At 38.3% G+C, this 17705-nt stretch overlaps 1 protein-coding gene across 3 annotated transcripts in view; it reads right to left on the minus strand.

The window, feature by feature from the left end:
* The window catches only part of LAMP2 (lysosomal associated membrane protein 2), a 61022-nt gene extending 44809 nt beyond the window's left edge, over window positions 1-16213 (minus strand). For all 3 annotated transcript variants that reach the window (XM_036270504.1, XM_036270507.1, XM_036270506.1), the window contains exons 1-3: window positions 16041-16213; window positions 3669-3787; window positions 1766-1979 (exon numbers count right to left, since the gene is read on the minus strand). In XM_036270504.1, the coding sequence (XP_036126397.1) occupies window positions 1766-1979; window positions 3669-3787; window positions 16041-16104 (397 nt within the window). In that variant the 5' untranslated portion in view covers window positions 16105-16213. The remainder of the gene's footprint in view (window positions 1-1765; window positions 1980-3668; window positions 3788-16040) is intronic.
* Between the last annotated feature and the right edge of the window lie 1492 nt (window positions 16214-17705).

Consider the following 17705-nt stretch of genomic DNA (forward strand, 5'->3'; position numbering starts at 1 on the left):
CTGCTGCACATACTATGCTTCTCTCTGCTGGAAATAAACTGTTCAAAATTCTCCGCGTATCCAAATTCTACATTTTCAGAGTTTCAGCTCAGGTCCTACTTTTCACTCCTCCAACACACACAGACCTCTCCTTTCTCTGTGCTCTTTGTTAATCAGGACCCCTTGTGAGAACACTTTAAATCCGGCCTCTTAACAACAGGCTCAGGGACTATGTACAATGTGCAAATTTCACTCTGTACTTTGAGAGAAAGGACGTAAAGCTTCTCTCACATTGTCAGAAAATATTTGAGCCCTCCACCCTACCCCAAGCACAAACAACAAATTCACACAGATCTCAATGCTTTCCAATTTATCCATGTACTTGAAAAAATAATTTCACTTTGTCTCTCCAACTAGTTTTTAAGCTCCTTGAAAGTGAGGGGCAAATCTTACACTAGTTCTGAAATACAATGTAGGGCACAAAACTAAATATATAAGATATCCCATAACAAACTTGCTTTAGTTATCTTCTCAAACTAGGAGATTAGTAAAAAGGAAACTAGGATTTGATTTCCAAGTCTTGGTCTGTGATATCTCCCATTTTATATGAGCACATTCACTTCTAGGTCTTTAAAATATGATCTTTTTATATCCATATATCCAAATGAGTCATTTATCCCCATGTCTAGGCAACTGAAGCCCATGTACCTATTTCTGGGGTCAGAATGAAATTATACCAATGAGAAATGCTAAGCTACTACAAACACCATGTTAACTCAACTTCAACAGAGGTGTAAGAAAGGAGAGAAATCTATTCCTAATACAATGGAAATCTCCATTATCCATGCCTTAAAAATATTTTAATACACATTTCAGTCCTAGTATTTTACAAGGGTGACCTAATTGCCAATGCTTTCCCCAAGGTCATGTTGACCTGAAATTGTCTCAAAACAGCAGCATATTTTTTAAATCATCATTTACTTTTCAATCAAAATCCTATCTAAATGGTAAAAAGATTTGAACATGAAGTATTTCTATTGTTCTCAGATTACTGAACTTGTACACATTAAAAATAGTTATTAGTAAAGGATTTGCTCATTGATTCATCATTTGTTGAGTGCCCACTATTGAATGAAATAAATTGTAATAGTTAAGTGTATAAACTATAGTTCAATAGACTTTGGTTCAAAAAACAGTTCATCTGCCCCGCTGGTGTGGCTCAGTGGTTGAGTGTCGACCCATGCACCAAAAGGTCGCCAGTTCTATTCCCAGTCAGGGCACATGCCCAGGTTGTGTGCCCAATCCCCAGTGGGGGGCATGCAGGAGGCAGCCAATCAATGTTCTCTCTCATTGATGTTTCTATCTCTCTCTCCCTCTCCCTTCCTCTCTCTAAAATCAATAAAGGGAAAAAAAAGAATGTCTTTGATAAAGCAGTAAAAATTATTAAAAGAAACAAAACAGCTCATCCACTTACTAGCCTATGTAACCTTTGGGAATGTCACTTAATCTCATCAGGCCTCATTCCTTTTACCTATAAAGTTGGGATAATATCTACTTCTCAGGCTGACTGGTAAGGATTAAGTGAGATGCTGCTGGTAACACATTTAGGATACTACCGGCTACAAAGTACAGCAAATACCATTACTGTGTTGAACACTGTTGGGAAGGATACAAAACAAAGTTTCCATTCTAGTTAGAAAGACAGACATGCATAAGGATGATTTTTAAATTATTCATATTTTTATTATTACTGAACAGCAAGAGACCATAACACAAATCCAATTACCTTTCTCTTTAGCATCAGGAAATGTTGTGTTATCATGAGTGTCATAGGAAAATGAGATGTTTTCAATTGAATAAGTAGACACCTCCTTTGTAAAATTCACAGTCCAGGAAAAACCAGATCCAAATTGCACCTCAATTTTGGGACCATTCTGGTCATCCCCACAGGTGCTTCCATTGTATGTTGCATTGCCAAGGCCTGAAATGGTTACAGTTTTCTAAAAGAAAAAGAAGTTTGATTTGTGGATGATTAGATAAAGATGTGGTACATACATACAGTTGAATACTACTCAGCTATAAAAAGATAAAAGTATTGCCATTTATGACAACGTGGATGGATCTTAAGATTATTATGCTAAATGAAGTAAGCCAGATGGAAAAGGACAAAAATCATAAGATTTCACTCATATATGGAATAGAAAATAAAAAGTAACAAACTAACAAAAACCAGCTCATAGATACAGACAACAGAATGGTGGTTACCACAGGGGAAAGAGAGTGGGGGAGAGTGATGTGGGTAAAGGGCATCAAATATATGGTTATGGAAGGAAACTAGACTTTGAGTGTTGAGCATACAATGCAATATACAGATTATGCATTATAATTTTGTACACCTGAATATTATATAATGTTATTAATCAATGTTACCCCAAATAAATTTAATAGTAATATAAATAAATAAATAAACAAAAGAGATGAGGTTGGAAAAGGAAAAGAAGTTTGGAGGTAAGGAGCAAACAGGCAGTAATGAGCACAAGCATTTTCGCAGGATGTACTACTTCAGTCTACATCACACATCTCCTGTGGCTAGGTTGCCCTTTGCCTGACTTGCGTGTAAACCAGTCTTGGATTCCTCAGCTACACACAGTCCTCTGGACAAATTCGTGTACTATGTCTAAAAGGAAAAGGAAAACTGGCTTGAACTTCTGTTAAGTTGATTTTTTAAAAAATCAGGTTGTAAGCAGATAGGACCTTAACTAAAAATAAATAAATAAAAAGGCAAATGGATTAAGAAGTACTGCCAAAAAGGGGGATTTTTTAATAGCAAGCTATTAAAAAAGGGACAAGCTTTGATGTTAATACATGTTAAAAACATTACAGAAGTAGTCAGAACACCATAGAGTTTTCAGATCATTTGCCCTTAAGCAACTCCAAAAAAAACTTAAAAAAAACAATGAATTAAAATATTCTTTCCGCCCTGGCCGGTTTGGCTCAGCGGTTAGAGCATCGGCCTGTGGTCCGGAGAGACCCAGGTTCGGTTCCCGCTAAGGGCACATACCGAGGTTGCAGTTTGTCCCCGGCCCTGGTTGGTTGTGCGGGTGGCGACCACTCGATGTGTCCCTTTCACATCGATGTTTCTCTCTCTCTCCCTTCCTCTCTCTCCCTCCCACTCTACCTGAACAAAAAATGGAAAAATGTCCTCGGGTGAGGATGTTAAAAAAAATATATATATATATTCTTTCCAACACTGATCAAAATACATTCAAAGATACATGTTTAAAAAAAAAAAAAACAAAACCACAGAATTTAAATGTTAAGTTATTTAACATACAAATTGTATTTGTATAAATGCATGTATACGATGAAAAGAGTAGAATTAGCCCTGGCCAGTTTGGCTCAATGGTTAGAATGTTGGCTCATGGACCGAAGGGTCTCAGGTTCAATTCCCAGTCAAGGGCATGTACCGGTGTTGCAGGTTCAATCCCCAGTACTGAGGTTGTGCAGGAGGCAACCAATCAATGTGTCTCTCTCATCTCAATGTTTCTTTCTCTCCCTCTCCGCTGCCCCCTCCAGTCTATTTTAAAAAAAACAAACAAACAAAAAAAAAAACAATGGAAAATATCCTCAGGTAAGGATTAAAAGACAAAAATATAGAATTATTATAAAACTCAAAGAAAAATACTTACATATTTGTTGTTTGTAGTCTCATAGCGTATTGTGAAATTCATCTGCCATTTTGCATAAAGGCAAGTGGCTTTTTCTGAATTCATCAAATTAAGTTCTAATGCATAAGCTGAGACAGCTCCTAGATAAAAAAGAATAAGATTTTAAAATTGTACTACAAAAATATATAAAAATAAGCTCTATCCACCACTGAATTTCAGCCAGCTCTGAAATGAAACAAAGTATTTTGAATAGATATGGCATCTTGGTGATTGTTTTTCTGTATATCTTTAGTGGAATGCTATTGATAACTTTAGCATTACCTCTTCCCAAAAGAATGGCTGCTTGACCTAGGATTCATAGTTAATAGCACAGACTGGTGTACATTTCCCTCTTGCCTCCTAATAATAATTTCCACATTCGTCTATGCCTCACTGGTTTTGTTTTAGGTCATTATAGTTTGCCTGTTCAGATTTTTATCCTTTAAGGCAAACAACGTAAGGGGAAGTTTGAAAGGGGTGTTAAACTCCTGCTTCTCTCAAACCAGCTCATGGAACTTTCTCTGCAAAAATAACGATAGATCTAACGTTCAATGGCCTTATTGCCTTAAAGTCTGTCACAAACTACATGAACTATGACATACGGGTGTCTTCTTATGTGAAAAGGTGGGATAACTCTTTTGAAGCATGTCTACCATGTGAGCAAAGGAGCAGAATTTCAAAGGTTGCTTGACCTATAAGCAAAAGATTAATTTTTATAAATGCAATATTGGTTCCTCACTTTTTGTTTCATTTAAACATCCAGTTTATGCCCTGGCCGGTTTGGCTCAGCGGTTAGAGCGTCGGCCTGCGGTACAGAGAGACCCAGGTTCGGTTCCCGCTAAGGGCATGTACCTCGGTTGCAGTTTGTCCCCGGCCCTGGTTGGTCGTGCAGGTGGCAGCCACTCGATGTGTCCCTTCACATCGATGTTTCTCTCTCTCTCTCTTCCTCTCTCTCCTTCCCGCTCTATCTGAACAAAAAATGGAAAAATGTCCTCGGGTGAGGATAAAAAAAAATGTGTATATATATATACATATATATACATCCAATTTATTACAAAGGCTGATGGATCTTTTGACATGGACTCAAAGTCACTTCCTGCATTCTCAACCTCCTACCTCTTTAGGCAGGGAAATCATACGGAAACAGAAAAGGCTTTGAGACTCTTCCGCTATTTTGACTCAGATCTTCTACATTAGGTTAAACATAGGGAGGATATTACCTATTACACTGGAGAGCCTGAGGACTCAAGGTACTATATGCTGGCAAACACACCAGCAGCATAAATGATGGGTAACCAACCATCTAAGGATTTACTTCATTGTCTCATACATTACCCAAGGGATGAGCTGTTTCCTGTTAAGATAGCTGCAGATCCTTTAATAATATCTGAGCAATCTACCTTCATCTACAAGTAGGGACATGTTATAGACTATAGAGAATAAACTCCTAAGAGGAATATTAAGAAGGCGTGCCTCAGCAACAGCTTTCAAGCTGTACACAAGTCTGTCGTCAGGCTCCAGAGTCTGGGTTGCCTTGCCAAGCCTGAATATTATGCTAAAGCTTGTGGTTATTGACAGTGCCTAAATGTGTTGGCTAAGGTTTGAAAAGACCTTGTGAGGCCTAAGTAGATTTTACAGTCACTCTTTTCTAAGTACAATATGGAATGGAGCTTTTGTCACTGATCCAAGGCTACCCGGTAGTAGTGGTGAGAACTCCAGCCCATAATTTTTCTAATCAACTGGAGGCCTGCTTTTTATATGCTATGTCTCTCAGTCTTGTTTAAAGTCCCTAGCTTTAACATATTCTCCTTGTATTCAAAGCATTCAAAACTATTATAAATAGCCAACAGAAGCCTCACATGGATGAATTATTTACATTTCAAAGATATTAGAGTAACAGAAAGAAAACAGCATAAAATAATAATAGTATTAATGTGGGTCAAGGCGAAGCTTTATGAAACAGAAGGTACAGGTTATGGTCCAAATTTTCCACCACATTAAATTTACCACTACATAAATCTGAGATCTGAGAAACACCCTGAGGGATCTGGCACATTTGTTCCAGTCCCTTCAGAGTCTCTCTCTGTGAGAGCTATTCTTTCCACAGAGCTTACTTCACTGTCTGGTCATTATTGACAATTGTACAGAGACTGCTTTTACTCAATGGCCTATTACCTCAAACTCAACAATTCCAAAACTAAAATTCATTCTTCTACTTCCTCCAAACTGGTCCCCTTCTAGGCTTCTCTACCTCTGAATAAAAGGCAACACCACATATAGTCACTCAGGCTCAAGAGTATGAGAATTACCTTCTCTTTCATTTTCTTCATTAAGTCCTATTGATTTTTTCCCTTCAAATTCTCTCATAAATCCAATCTTTGTCTTTTATTTCTACTCCCAATCTACCACCAACCCCTAAATTACCAGACACCTCCTAGTTCCTGCTCCTAGAAGAACTGCCAGATTAATGGTCCTTGAATGCCTCTTCCTCTCAGGACACTTTCTTGCTCACAAAGTTTTATTGGCTCCAAAATTCCCATATTAAATTTTATGAAAAAGAAGGACAAAGTAGGTGGGATCACAATACCAGGTATCAGATTATACTACAAAGCAACTGTAATTAAAACAGCCTGGTACTAGCACAAGAACTGGCATATAGACCAGTGGAACAGAACAGAGAACCCAGAAATGGACCCAGGGCAATATGCTCAATTAATATTTGACAAAGGAGGCAAGAGCATACAGTGGAGTAAAGACAGCCTCTTTAATAAATGGTGCTGGGAAAATTGGACAGCGACATGCAAAAAAAATAAATAAATAAAACAAGACCATCAACTTACACCATACACAAGAATAAACTCAAAATGGATAAAAGACTTAAATGTGACCCGTGAATCCATAAAAATTCTAGAAGAAAATGTAGGCAACAAAATTTCATACATCATACACAGCAGAATTTTCACTGATACATCACCCAAGGCAATAGAAACAAAGGAAAAAATGGACACATAGGACTACATCAAACTAAAAAGCTTCTGCACAGCAAAAGAAACAACCATCAAAATGGAAAGGCAACCCACTGTATTGGAGAGCATCATTGCCAATGATACATCAGATAAGGGGTTAATTTCCAAAATATACAGAGTACTCATAAAACTCAACAAAAAGAAAACAAAGAACCCTTATTAAAAAATGGACAAAGAAACTGAATAGACACCTCTCCAAACAGGACATACAAATGGCCAAGAGACATATGAAGAAATGCTCAACATCACTAATCATCAGAGAGATGCAAATTAAAACAACAATGAGGTATCACCTCACAACTGTCAGAATGGTCGCCATCAACAAATCATCAAACAAGTGTTGGCAATGGTGTGGAGAAAAGGGGACTCTAGTACACTGCTGGTGGGAATGCAGACTGGTGCAGCCACTATGGAAAACAATATGGTGTTGCCTCAAAAAATTAAAAAATTATCTGCCATTTGACCAAGTGATCCCACTTCTAGGAATATACCCTAAGAAGCCTGAAACACCAATCAGAAAGAATATATGTACCCCCATGTTTGTAGCAGCACTATTTACAATAGCTAAGATCTGGAAACAGCCCAAGTGTCCATCAGTAGACTAATGCATAAAAAAGCTGTGGTACATAATACACAATGGAGTACTATGCAGCTGTAAGAAAGAAAGATCTCTTATCCTTTGAGATGACATGGAGGGACCTGGAAAGTATTATCCTAAGCAAAACAAGCCAAGCAGAAAAAGACAAATACCACATGATCTCACTTATTTGTGGAATATAATGAACATAACAGTCTGAGGAATATGGTAGACCCAGAGATGTGGAAGTAGGGTACAGACTGACAACCCTCAGAAGAGGGGGTGGTAGGGAGAGGGAAGAGATAAACCACAGAACTTATATTCATGTACGCATAACCAATGGACATGGAATACAAAGCCGGGGACGGGGTTGGGGAATGGGGAGGAGGGTGTCAATGTGGTAAAAAAGAAGAAACATCTGTAACAAAAATAAAATTAAAAAATAAAAATAAACAAAAAAAAATTTTAACTCCTCTGCCTGGCTTTCAAAGTAATCCTTAATCTTTTCTACCCTATTCCTTCCACTTTTATCAAGCTGTTTTCCCACACCCTTTGATCTGGTTAAACTTGTTCCACTGGACCCAAATGCTATGTTGTATTCAATCTCAACCCCTACCTAACATTTGAAATGTACTTTCTTCTACTGACCTAAATGTTCACCTCAGGAAGGATTTCACTCTGAAACACTCTCTCCACTACTTTTTAAAAATATATATAAACAATTTCTGGCAGATATCACTGCCTACTTTAAAAGCTAAAAATGTTGCCCAGTCGGTGTAGCTCAGTGGATTGAGCGTCGTCTCATGGACTGACAGGTCCCAGTTCAATTCCTGGTCAAGGCGCATGCCCAGGTGTGGGCTTGATCCCCAGTAGGGGGCAAACAGGAGGCAGCCAACTGATGTTTCTCTCACATTGATGTTTCTATCTCTCTCTTCACCTTACTCTCTCGCTAAAAAAAAAATCAAAAGAATCAAATAAATGCAAAAAAAAATGGCCTGGACTGTCTAAAAATGTCAATTTCATAAAAGATTAAAAAAGAAAAAAAAGGGCTGAAGAACCATTCCAGACAAAGGAGATTCAAGAGTCATGACAAATACAGTCAGTGACCTTTGATTAGATCCTAGATTTATAAAAGAAATTATAAATGACATTTTCAGGACAACTGAAGAAATTCAACACTAAGATCTATATATTAAGTAATGATACTGTACCAGTTACATTTTCTGTGTGTCATCGGCCTTGCTCTTAGGAGACACACGCTGAAGTATTTTGGGATGAAGAGTCAGGATGAAAAAAAAAATTTTAAATAAATAAATAAAAGCTGAAAATGTCAGATACTTGCTTTTCCAGCCTCCCTTGCAATAAGGATGGGATCTTGTGCTAGGTTCCACCTAACAAAGACATCCACACCAGAATCAGAATAGGAGAGCCAGGGAATGAAGCCAGGAATGGATCTATCTCCCTCAGGTGGAAGTAGCTACCGGCAGGATCAAGCTCCCAGAGAACAAGGCAGGCAAGCTGATAGTGTCAGTGGTCAGTGATGCAATCTGTAGTTCAATGCTTGGCAGTGGAAATACAGTTCAGAACATGATTTGGGATACTGAACCAGACTTTGGGATCTATAGCCAGAACCTCCAGTAATTCTGCATTACCTAATATGGATATTTTATAAAGAAAAATTTTATTGATGTACAACATGCATATGGAAAAGTACACAGAATAACATGTGGAAGGGAAAAGTAAACATAACATTAAATATACAGCTCAAAGATTTTTCGCAAATTGAATCCACCTGTGTCAAGAAACAGACCATTCCAAGTACTCCTGAAGCTCCCCTCATTCCCCCTTCCAGTTACCATTTCCCTCCCAAGGACAACCATTATCCATTATCCTGACTTCTAACAGGATAGATTAGTTTTGCCTGTTTTTCAACTTGATATAATTGGAATCACTCACTATACTTTTTTGTGTCTGGCTTCTTTCACTCAATATTATGTTTGTGAGATTCACTCCAGTTGTTGTGCATAACTACAGTTTATCCATTCTCACTCTGTATATATAGGTATATATAGCTTTCTATCATTGGGTGACTACTCCACCACTTATCTATGGTACTGTTGATGGGCATTTGGATAGAATCCAGTTTGGTTCCATTACAAATAGACATGTGTATGTGCATCTGTTGGTATATATATATGTGTGTATATATATACATATATATATATATATATGTATATATATATATGTATATATATATACGAATAAAATTGAAGGGTCAAAGGGTATGCATATACCCCAATATCTTTTTAATAAATTTGTTTTCTGCTAAAAATCAATCAGATTTTATTTCTGTCGCTTACAGTTAAGAACCTGTACTGATATGCTATCCATTTTTCAGCAGTCATTTTTTTCCACAAAGACTGCTTTTGCTATAAAAGCCCTGGAGGAACAGTCATGGTGTACATCCCAAAATTTCAATATATCTCATACTATCCTGAATTATTCATTTATTTTATGTCAGCAAATTTTGTCTTCCCTGTTGTCATAAACTCCAAAACAGTTTTCCACTGTCACTTTGCAACAAACTGATGTGCCATGGTAAATGATAGCATACAACAAGTAATTTGTTAACTAATAAAAGCACCAAAGTCTGTGAATGAATAAACACACACACCACACACACACACACACACACACACACACACGGATTCATGATTCCCTTTTGAAAAATATCTTTGCAACTCTTTGGAATTCCATTATGCCCCCTTAAACAGATAATCTTATCTATGCCACAGGCACTATGAATGTGTCTTTTATATGAATGTCATCCATCAGGGGTTTCATGGTGGGGAAGACTATGTCTATTATCTTTACTCTATCTCCTATCATTCCTAGTAGTGCTGAATACATATTAGATTCTCAATAAGTACTGATATACTATATCGAGGTAAAAATATCCTACAATAGGACCTGAAATATAGCTTAATCTAGTTACAGGAAGGCCAATCTTTTAGCTCTTCCAAATCATGAACCAAACCTATCAGTCTTCTGGATACTCCTCCAACCCCCATGTCAGTTTCCTAAATAAATTCTGACATGGATTCAAGCTAGGAATAATGCTTTCTCATAAAGTAAGTGTGTAGTTGAAATATTTACACTTTGGTAAAAAAGAAATCTCCAATAAGCCTTTTCCATCCTTATTTCTGTGTTTGATTTTAGAACAAACCAAACCATTTTTGTTTAAAGGCTTTATGCCATTAAAAAACCGCAGCTGAATACATCCTAGAGTATGTAATTACAGAGCTGAGAGTTTATTCTCCAAAGAAAAGTAAAAGGCAATCCTCAAAATCAACTTTCTCAAATCCTTTTTTTTTCTTTATTGATTTTTTTGAGAGATAGGAAGAGAGAGTGAGAGATAGAAACATCAATGAGAGAGAACTTTGATTGGCTGCCTCCTGCATGCCCACCACTGGGGATTTGGTCCACAACCTGGGCATGAGCCCTGACCGGGAACGGCGACCTTTTGGTGCATGGGTCGACACTCAACCACTGAGCCACACTGGCCAGGCAACTTTCTCAAATTCAAATATCCTCTCAATGTTTTTTGCACAGAAATCATCTATAGGTTCTTTTAGAACTCAGAACTTGTTTTTAGAAGCAAAAGATACTACAAAATATGGCTAGGTTTTTACAAGTCTATTTGACCTAATGTAGCTGAAAAATATAATTTGTAAACAAGATGGGGTTGGTTGGAACATAATACTGGTGGTAAAACAAAACTAATAAAAAAAAACTATCTAAGAGGCAATACTATGAGGTGATTAAGAGCTCCATCTTTGGAGCTCAAGAGCTAGAATTCAAATTAGGCCATCCAATTTACTAGCTATGAGACTCTGGGCAAGCTAACCTTGTGAAGAATTGTAGTACTATGCCTAATTCTCTAACAGGTTCTTCAGAAGCATGTAAACCTTTCAGAGTTAAGAGAACATTACCAAGCAAGTTAAGAGGTTCCAGCTTACAATCTTCCCTTCTAGTAAACACAGCCTCTTCCCAACTTTTAGGTATATGGTTATTTTCATCATATTAAGTTATAGATTCTCGTCTCAAATTCATCAATTCAGAATGATGTTGAGCAAAGGTTCTTAAAAAAGAATAGGACATAGGCATATACTTCCTATTTACTCTTTCTTTTCTATTAATAGGTTTAAGTCAGATTAACTGTTCCTCATTTACAATTCCTAATATAGGTACAATCATCACATTCAGTTGCTGATACTCTTGATTTCTGGTAAATCTCTTTAAAAAGAAAAGTAATAATATGATTGCAAGCTACAAAATAATTTAATTTTTTAAGATCAGAGAGTGGGTAAGGAAATAAGATTCAACATTACTCAACTAATGGAAAGTGCTTACTGCTGAGTGGTATTTGGCAGACCTCCACAACTCTCTTGCAACACACAGCAGGATACCAAGTACTTATAAAGTATACTTTTGGATCAGAGATCTATGATCACTGTAATATGAAATTATGATTGAAATGCTTTTGTCACTACATGAGGAAAAGCAGACTTCCTGCACCAACGGATCACTTAAGTCAGGCATAGTACTATGAAATAATTCTTGACCACAAATTCAACCCAAGGATATAGAGGAAGAAAGCTGCACTCACGGGAAATATCTGAATATCTATAATCCTATCAGATGTGATAACCAATTATTAATGGACGAATAATAGGATGTCCTTTCAAGTAGCACTATTATAGCTAGAATAATTTTTTGCAGAACCTTGAAATCAAACTTATCAGTTTAACCAAATGTGCCAAAGCTACAGAAAAATCTCAATGCTTACGTTCCCTTTTAGATCAACTCCAAAAGGAGAGTTAGTTCTTTGTGAAAATTGTATTCTTCTCACCAAAGACATCATTTTTCTTCATGTTAACCTTCACTACTATGTAGGCACATCTGAAGGGGTATAGGTAAAATACTAGCATTATTATATGGGATTATACTTTAGCAAATTGGTTTATAATTGTCTGTACTGCTTAGCACTACACAAAAAAACCTTCTTGTAAAACACAATTTAAGATTCAAGAAGAATACAGAGACCAAGTTGGTTTAGTTCATCATATCCCCAGTGCTCACCAATGAATACCTCCTACAAAAATTTACAGAGGGTTAAATATGTACCAAGCTCTGTGCTAGGTAGGTACAGGTAAATAACTGGACATAAGATAGTCTCCACTCTCAAGAACTAATACCATAGGGTGGGGGTACTTGATTGTTAGGAAAAAAGGAGTGGAAAATATGCTAGCGTAATAAACTAGGAGTTCGGGAAAGTCAAGATTTACTCCTATTTGCCCAGATGCTCACCTGGCTGTCCTCCTTCCAACACTTAGCTTTCTGCTCAAATGTCACACAACAATGAAAGGCCTTCTGACCCCATCACCCACTCCTATCATCTGCTCATTCCTCTTCCACATTACCTGCTGCATTTTCTTCACAGTGCCTATCACTATCTGAAATTCTATTATTTACCTATCAGGCTATCTTCCCCCGCTAAAATGTAAGCTCCCTGAGAGCAGGGACTTCATCTGTCTTTTCCGTTGCTCTTTCTAACCCTTTCACATAGTATAGCGGCTGGGACACAACAGGTATTCGATAAACATTTGTGGAAAGGAGGGACTCCAACCAGTGGAGCACACACTCAGGCTATTTCTATGAGGTTTTCCCCTCCCAGAAAAGCTTCAACCCTATGAAAACCAGAAGTCACTAGTTATAAGAATCAAAAACCACAGAATTCTGAAATCTCTTATGTCACACAAAAGGAACACAGTTAGGCAATGATGCTAGGAAAGGATTTTCATTTAGTATCTCTTTTTAGTGCTGCTATATGGTTCTTCTCCAGAGAGTTCTCTAGTCAGTTACAATTGAAATATATCAGCATATTTTAATCTCTATGAAAAAGACCAATACATAGACTCAAATAATTCTTTTCTCTACTTACTCTACAGCAGCTATTTAAAAAAGTAAAGTTATTGGTGAAGCCGGGATAGAGTTATAAAGTCACAAAGTAACACAGCTAGAACACTAATGCTAATAAAACTATAAATTCAGAACAGATCATCCTTCATTACCCTCTGTAGTACCCAGCCAGGAACAGCATGAGATCCACAACAGGTACTTAACAAACATTTATTGAGTTTTCAAAAACCTATTCTTGGTAGTCATTTTGATATACAAAAGCAACAAGTAAAATGCACCAAGCAACTGAAGACCTGCTAAATTTTCAAGAGACAAGGAGTTAGCTAACACAGATGGAGCTATTGCCACACTGAACCAACAGCTGTCAGACAAAGCAGCTGCACAGAAGAGATGGTTTTTATTTCATCCTAGTACCTTTAAAAAATCTGATCTGGGTATATTATTAACTTTTACTTCTCCAAATTTTGTTCTGAACTTGGAAGTGGAGGGAATCAATCTAGGAAATCTTCTAAGAGGATGAATCTAGTTAGTCCCCATCAATAAGTAGTGAACAGAGTAGATGAGAGCTGATGGGTTCTTCTATGTGTTTCTTTTTGCCTGTTTATTTTCTTTAATGAGCATTGTTTTTGTAAAATCAAAGCAAAAAAAAAGCTTTCATTAAAAAACCAAAAAATTTAATGACATGAAAACCAACAAGTAAGACAACTATTATTTTTTTTTAACTTTCTCTAAACAATAGCAGTTGTGTTTGTGCAGATTCAATTGGCAGTGAATCACTGGTTAACAGATGCCTTGGTCAGATGTATTCTAGTCAATGATAAGGTACTTTTCTGGTAAACAGTCATCTCAGGGTCGCTCAGCCCTCAGTAGCATAAAGGCTTCAAAACTGTACTTGAGCAAAGCCTCCTTGACACCCTTTCAGAAGAGGTACAGAAGTTTCCTGCACTGTGTGGACAGCTAGACTAGATCAGAGATTCACAAACATTTCAGTGTCAAGACCCCCTTTACTCTCTTATCCACCAAAACCCTCAAAGAGCTTTCATTTATGTGAGTGATATTTATGGGCATTTGCTGTAGAAGCTCAAACTGAGAAGTGAATAAAACATATCAGAGGCATAAGGGTGATGTCATCACTCATTATATGCCTTCTGGAAAACTCCACTCTACACTAGTGAGAGGAGAGTGAAAAAGGCAAATTACTTCTTAGTATTTTTCTGGAAATTTTTTTGATCTGACAGATACCCAACAAAGATCTTTGAGAATCACTAGATCAGATCATCAAGAATCCTTCCAATGCTATGGCTCTGGAGCAAGATTTCTCAACTCTGGTACTACTGACATTTTGAGGTCCATATTTCTTTGTTTGGGGGTGGGTGGGAGCTGTCCTGTGCATTGTAGGATATTTAGAAGCATCTCTGTCCTCTATGCAGTAGATGCCAAAAGCAATTCCCAAATGTGACAACCAAAAATGTCTCCAGATATTGCCAAATATTCCAATTGAGAATCCACCGTTCTAGGGGGCTGATTTTATTCTACTGAAATGTGAATAATAAGATGTGTACCTCTCCCTGTCTTCTCAGGCCCCTAATATATCTGTTTCCTCTCTACTCCCATCTGCTCTGTTCCTATGTTTTTGTTTTTCTTTCTTTTTTAATTAGGTCACAAACAGCAAGAGTCAGTGTGTAGCAACAAACAGGATGAATCAGGTCAGGAAAAGACATTCTGGTCAAAGTTCACTTTTCAGGCATTAAACTGGCTGCTTATGGGGGCGGGAGGCATCACAGCACAATCAGCCAATATTCACCCAGCCATTCTGAGGACATGGTAACAACCTAATCCTTAGAAAGTTACTTGTACCCTCCTTCTTCTCATCTGAAAACCAGGTAATAGGCCAGTTGTATGATAGGGAAGAAGAAAATGAGCTGCTAGAAGGTAAAGAGGCATACAAGACTAAGTAAGATACAGCTCCAAAACCTCGCATCTGGGAGGCCCTCCCAAATGAAACATTTGGGGCTATGGGGGCTGGGAAAGTAGCAAAACTGGTAGAAAACTGACATGTTCAACACCTCCAAGTCAGATATCCACTCACCATCGAAGTTCCTACTCACCCCTTTACTCTCCAGAGGGTGAGCCCGAGTTTTCTTGCCTAGAAATTACCTTAGGTCCCTTCCCCCTCAAAACTCCGACTACCAAACTCAAATCCAGCATCATTCATCTCTTTAATCACCCTTTCTCCACAGCCTCCAATTCCTACCCACGGAAGTCAACCCTCTCACTGCCTCTCAGATTCTGTCATATTGCCCCACTTCCCTCAAGTTCTTCACGCAGGCACAACCTTTTCCTTCCCCAATTTTCTCTCACCCCATACTTCTCCACCATCTTCAAAACTCTTCCCTGATCCTACGAAACCAGGACTTTCCTAATTGTCTCTGCCACCTCAGAATCAGCACGTATCACCCTCCTAAGCTCACTCTTTACTATTTTCCCCTAGTGACTCTTCCTACCCCAATGCGCTTCATTCCTCGCTCTTCCCAACCTACTCTCTAGGGGTCCAGTCCACCTCCTTTACTTGCCCCTTCTTACTCTCACTGGCTCTCTTCCCCGCCATCTCTCAGGCAGGTCTTCTCTAGGTCAATGCTTGCCACCTGGGGCAAGCAGCGCCGCCCAGTGTCTTAAATCCCTCCCCTGGGACCAGTTCTGCAAGTTGTGGCCTTTGAACTGGGCGCCCCGGGCCCAGGCGGGAGGACTGAGCAGAAGGGCACAACTCACCCAGGACGAGGCAGAGCGAAACGAGCCCCGAGCCCGGCATCAGGGAGAGGCGGAAGCACACCATGATCCGGAAGAGCGGTCGGTGGCGAGAGCAGCAACACCACTGAAAAAGCTCTGGGGAAGTGGAGAAAGACAATCGCTGACCACCGACCACAGCGCAGCAAAAGCTGGGACTGGGAGATTCAGCGCGGGTCATAAGACTAGGGGCGGGGCTCTTTCTTGTCTTCAGCCAATCTCCGGGCTTGAAAGCGGCGCGAGGGGTAGTGATGTAGTGGCGGGTGGGCGGAGCGACCACGCCCTGGCTTTTTGGTTCACGATCATTCTAACGTTCTTAAGATGTATGCGCGGACGGCCTTATCTGAGGTGAAAGAGAGAGGATGAACTTTTAGGCGTGCAGATGATAGAAATTATTTTAGTTCCAATTCCTTGGGGAAGAAGAGAATAATTTTGTTGGAGTAAAAGTGGTTGCTGGGCATCACAACGTAACACAAGAATCATACATGATGATTCTCCGAACACTGTTGTTACCTAAGCAGTTCATGCTGTTAAATGGACAAGGGAGCTGGGGAGTAACATGGAGTCACTGACTGCCGGAGCAGGAGTTGGCCTTGAAGTTCACTAAATTACAACAGATGGGGAAATTGAACTCAGAAAGAGGAAGAATCTTCTTTAAATACAGAAAGAAAGAAAATGAGATAGCAATAAAATAGAAAGGGGTGGGGACAAAGATAATTCATATGCTTACTACCCACAGACACTGTTTATCTATCTATATCCATTCATTATCCCTACAGTTGTTTCTCCTATGTATATATACATGTAAATATTCTTTAATGAATTCATACTAAACATACTATTTGGTATACTTAACAGATGAACCAATGAAACCTAAAATATTCAACAAATGAAAGCATTCAAAAACTATAAAAATTTCAAATTGTAATAAAGCACTGCTTCCCAAATGTTAGTTTCCAAAAGAATCATCTGGGTATTTTTAATAACATACAGATTCTTGTACTTCATTTCTCAGAGATTCTGAAAAAGTATGTCCTGTCTTTGTTTGTTTTTGTTTTTACCAAGAGCTGTTTCTCAATCCTAACTACATGTTGGAATCACTTGTGGGGCTTTAAAACTAGAGATTCCCCCTTGGTCCCACCCCTTGAAATTCAAATTCAGTTGGTACGGACTGGGGCCTGGGCATTGTATTTTTCTCAAAACTCCCCAAGGCAATATTAATGGGTCAGAGATGATCTCTAAGGTGGCTCAAGTTTTACAGTTCTGGATTCTATAAGAATAAATGCTCTTTTATTTAAAATATAAGGAAGCGAAGTGTCTCAATAAGTCAAAGAACCAGTTTAATCAAGTTTTTGCCCTTAACCTCTTGCAGATGTTATCAAATTAAAAAAATTTTAAAAAAAAGGAACACAGTGAGATAGAGCAGCCTTTTATGCTAAATCCCCCCACCACAACCTTTCCCCCTGACAAAACAAATGCTGGTTCTTTGGGGCAGGCATGTTCCTGAGATAGAACAATGTTTTGGAAGTGGTAAGTAAATGGTGGGTATTTTTTTCAGAAAAAGATAGACTAAAAATTGTTAAATCTTTGCTTGGTCTGAGCTTCCATACTCACAGTTGTTTAATGTCCCCCCACCCCCACCACAAACCT

The sequence above is a fragment of the Molossus molossus genome, unplaced genomic scaffold, assembly GCF_014108415.1.
Source record: "Molossus molossus isolate mMolMol1 unplaced genomic scaffold, mMolMol1.p scaffold_m16_p_2, whole genome shotgun sequence".
Classification (NCBI taxonomy): Eukaryota; Metazoa; Chordata; class Mammalia; order Chiroptera; family Molossidae; genus Molossus; species Molossus molossus.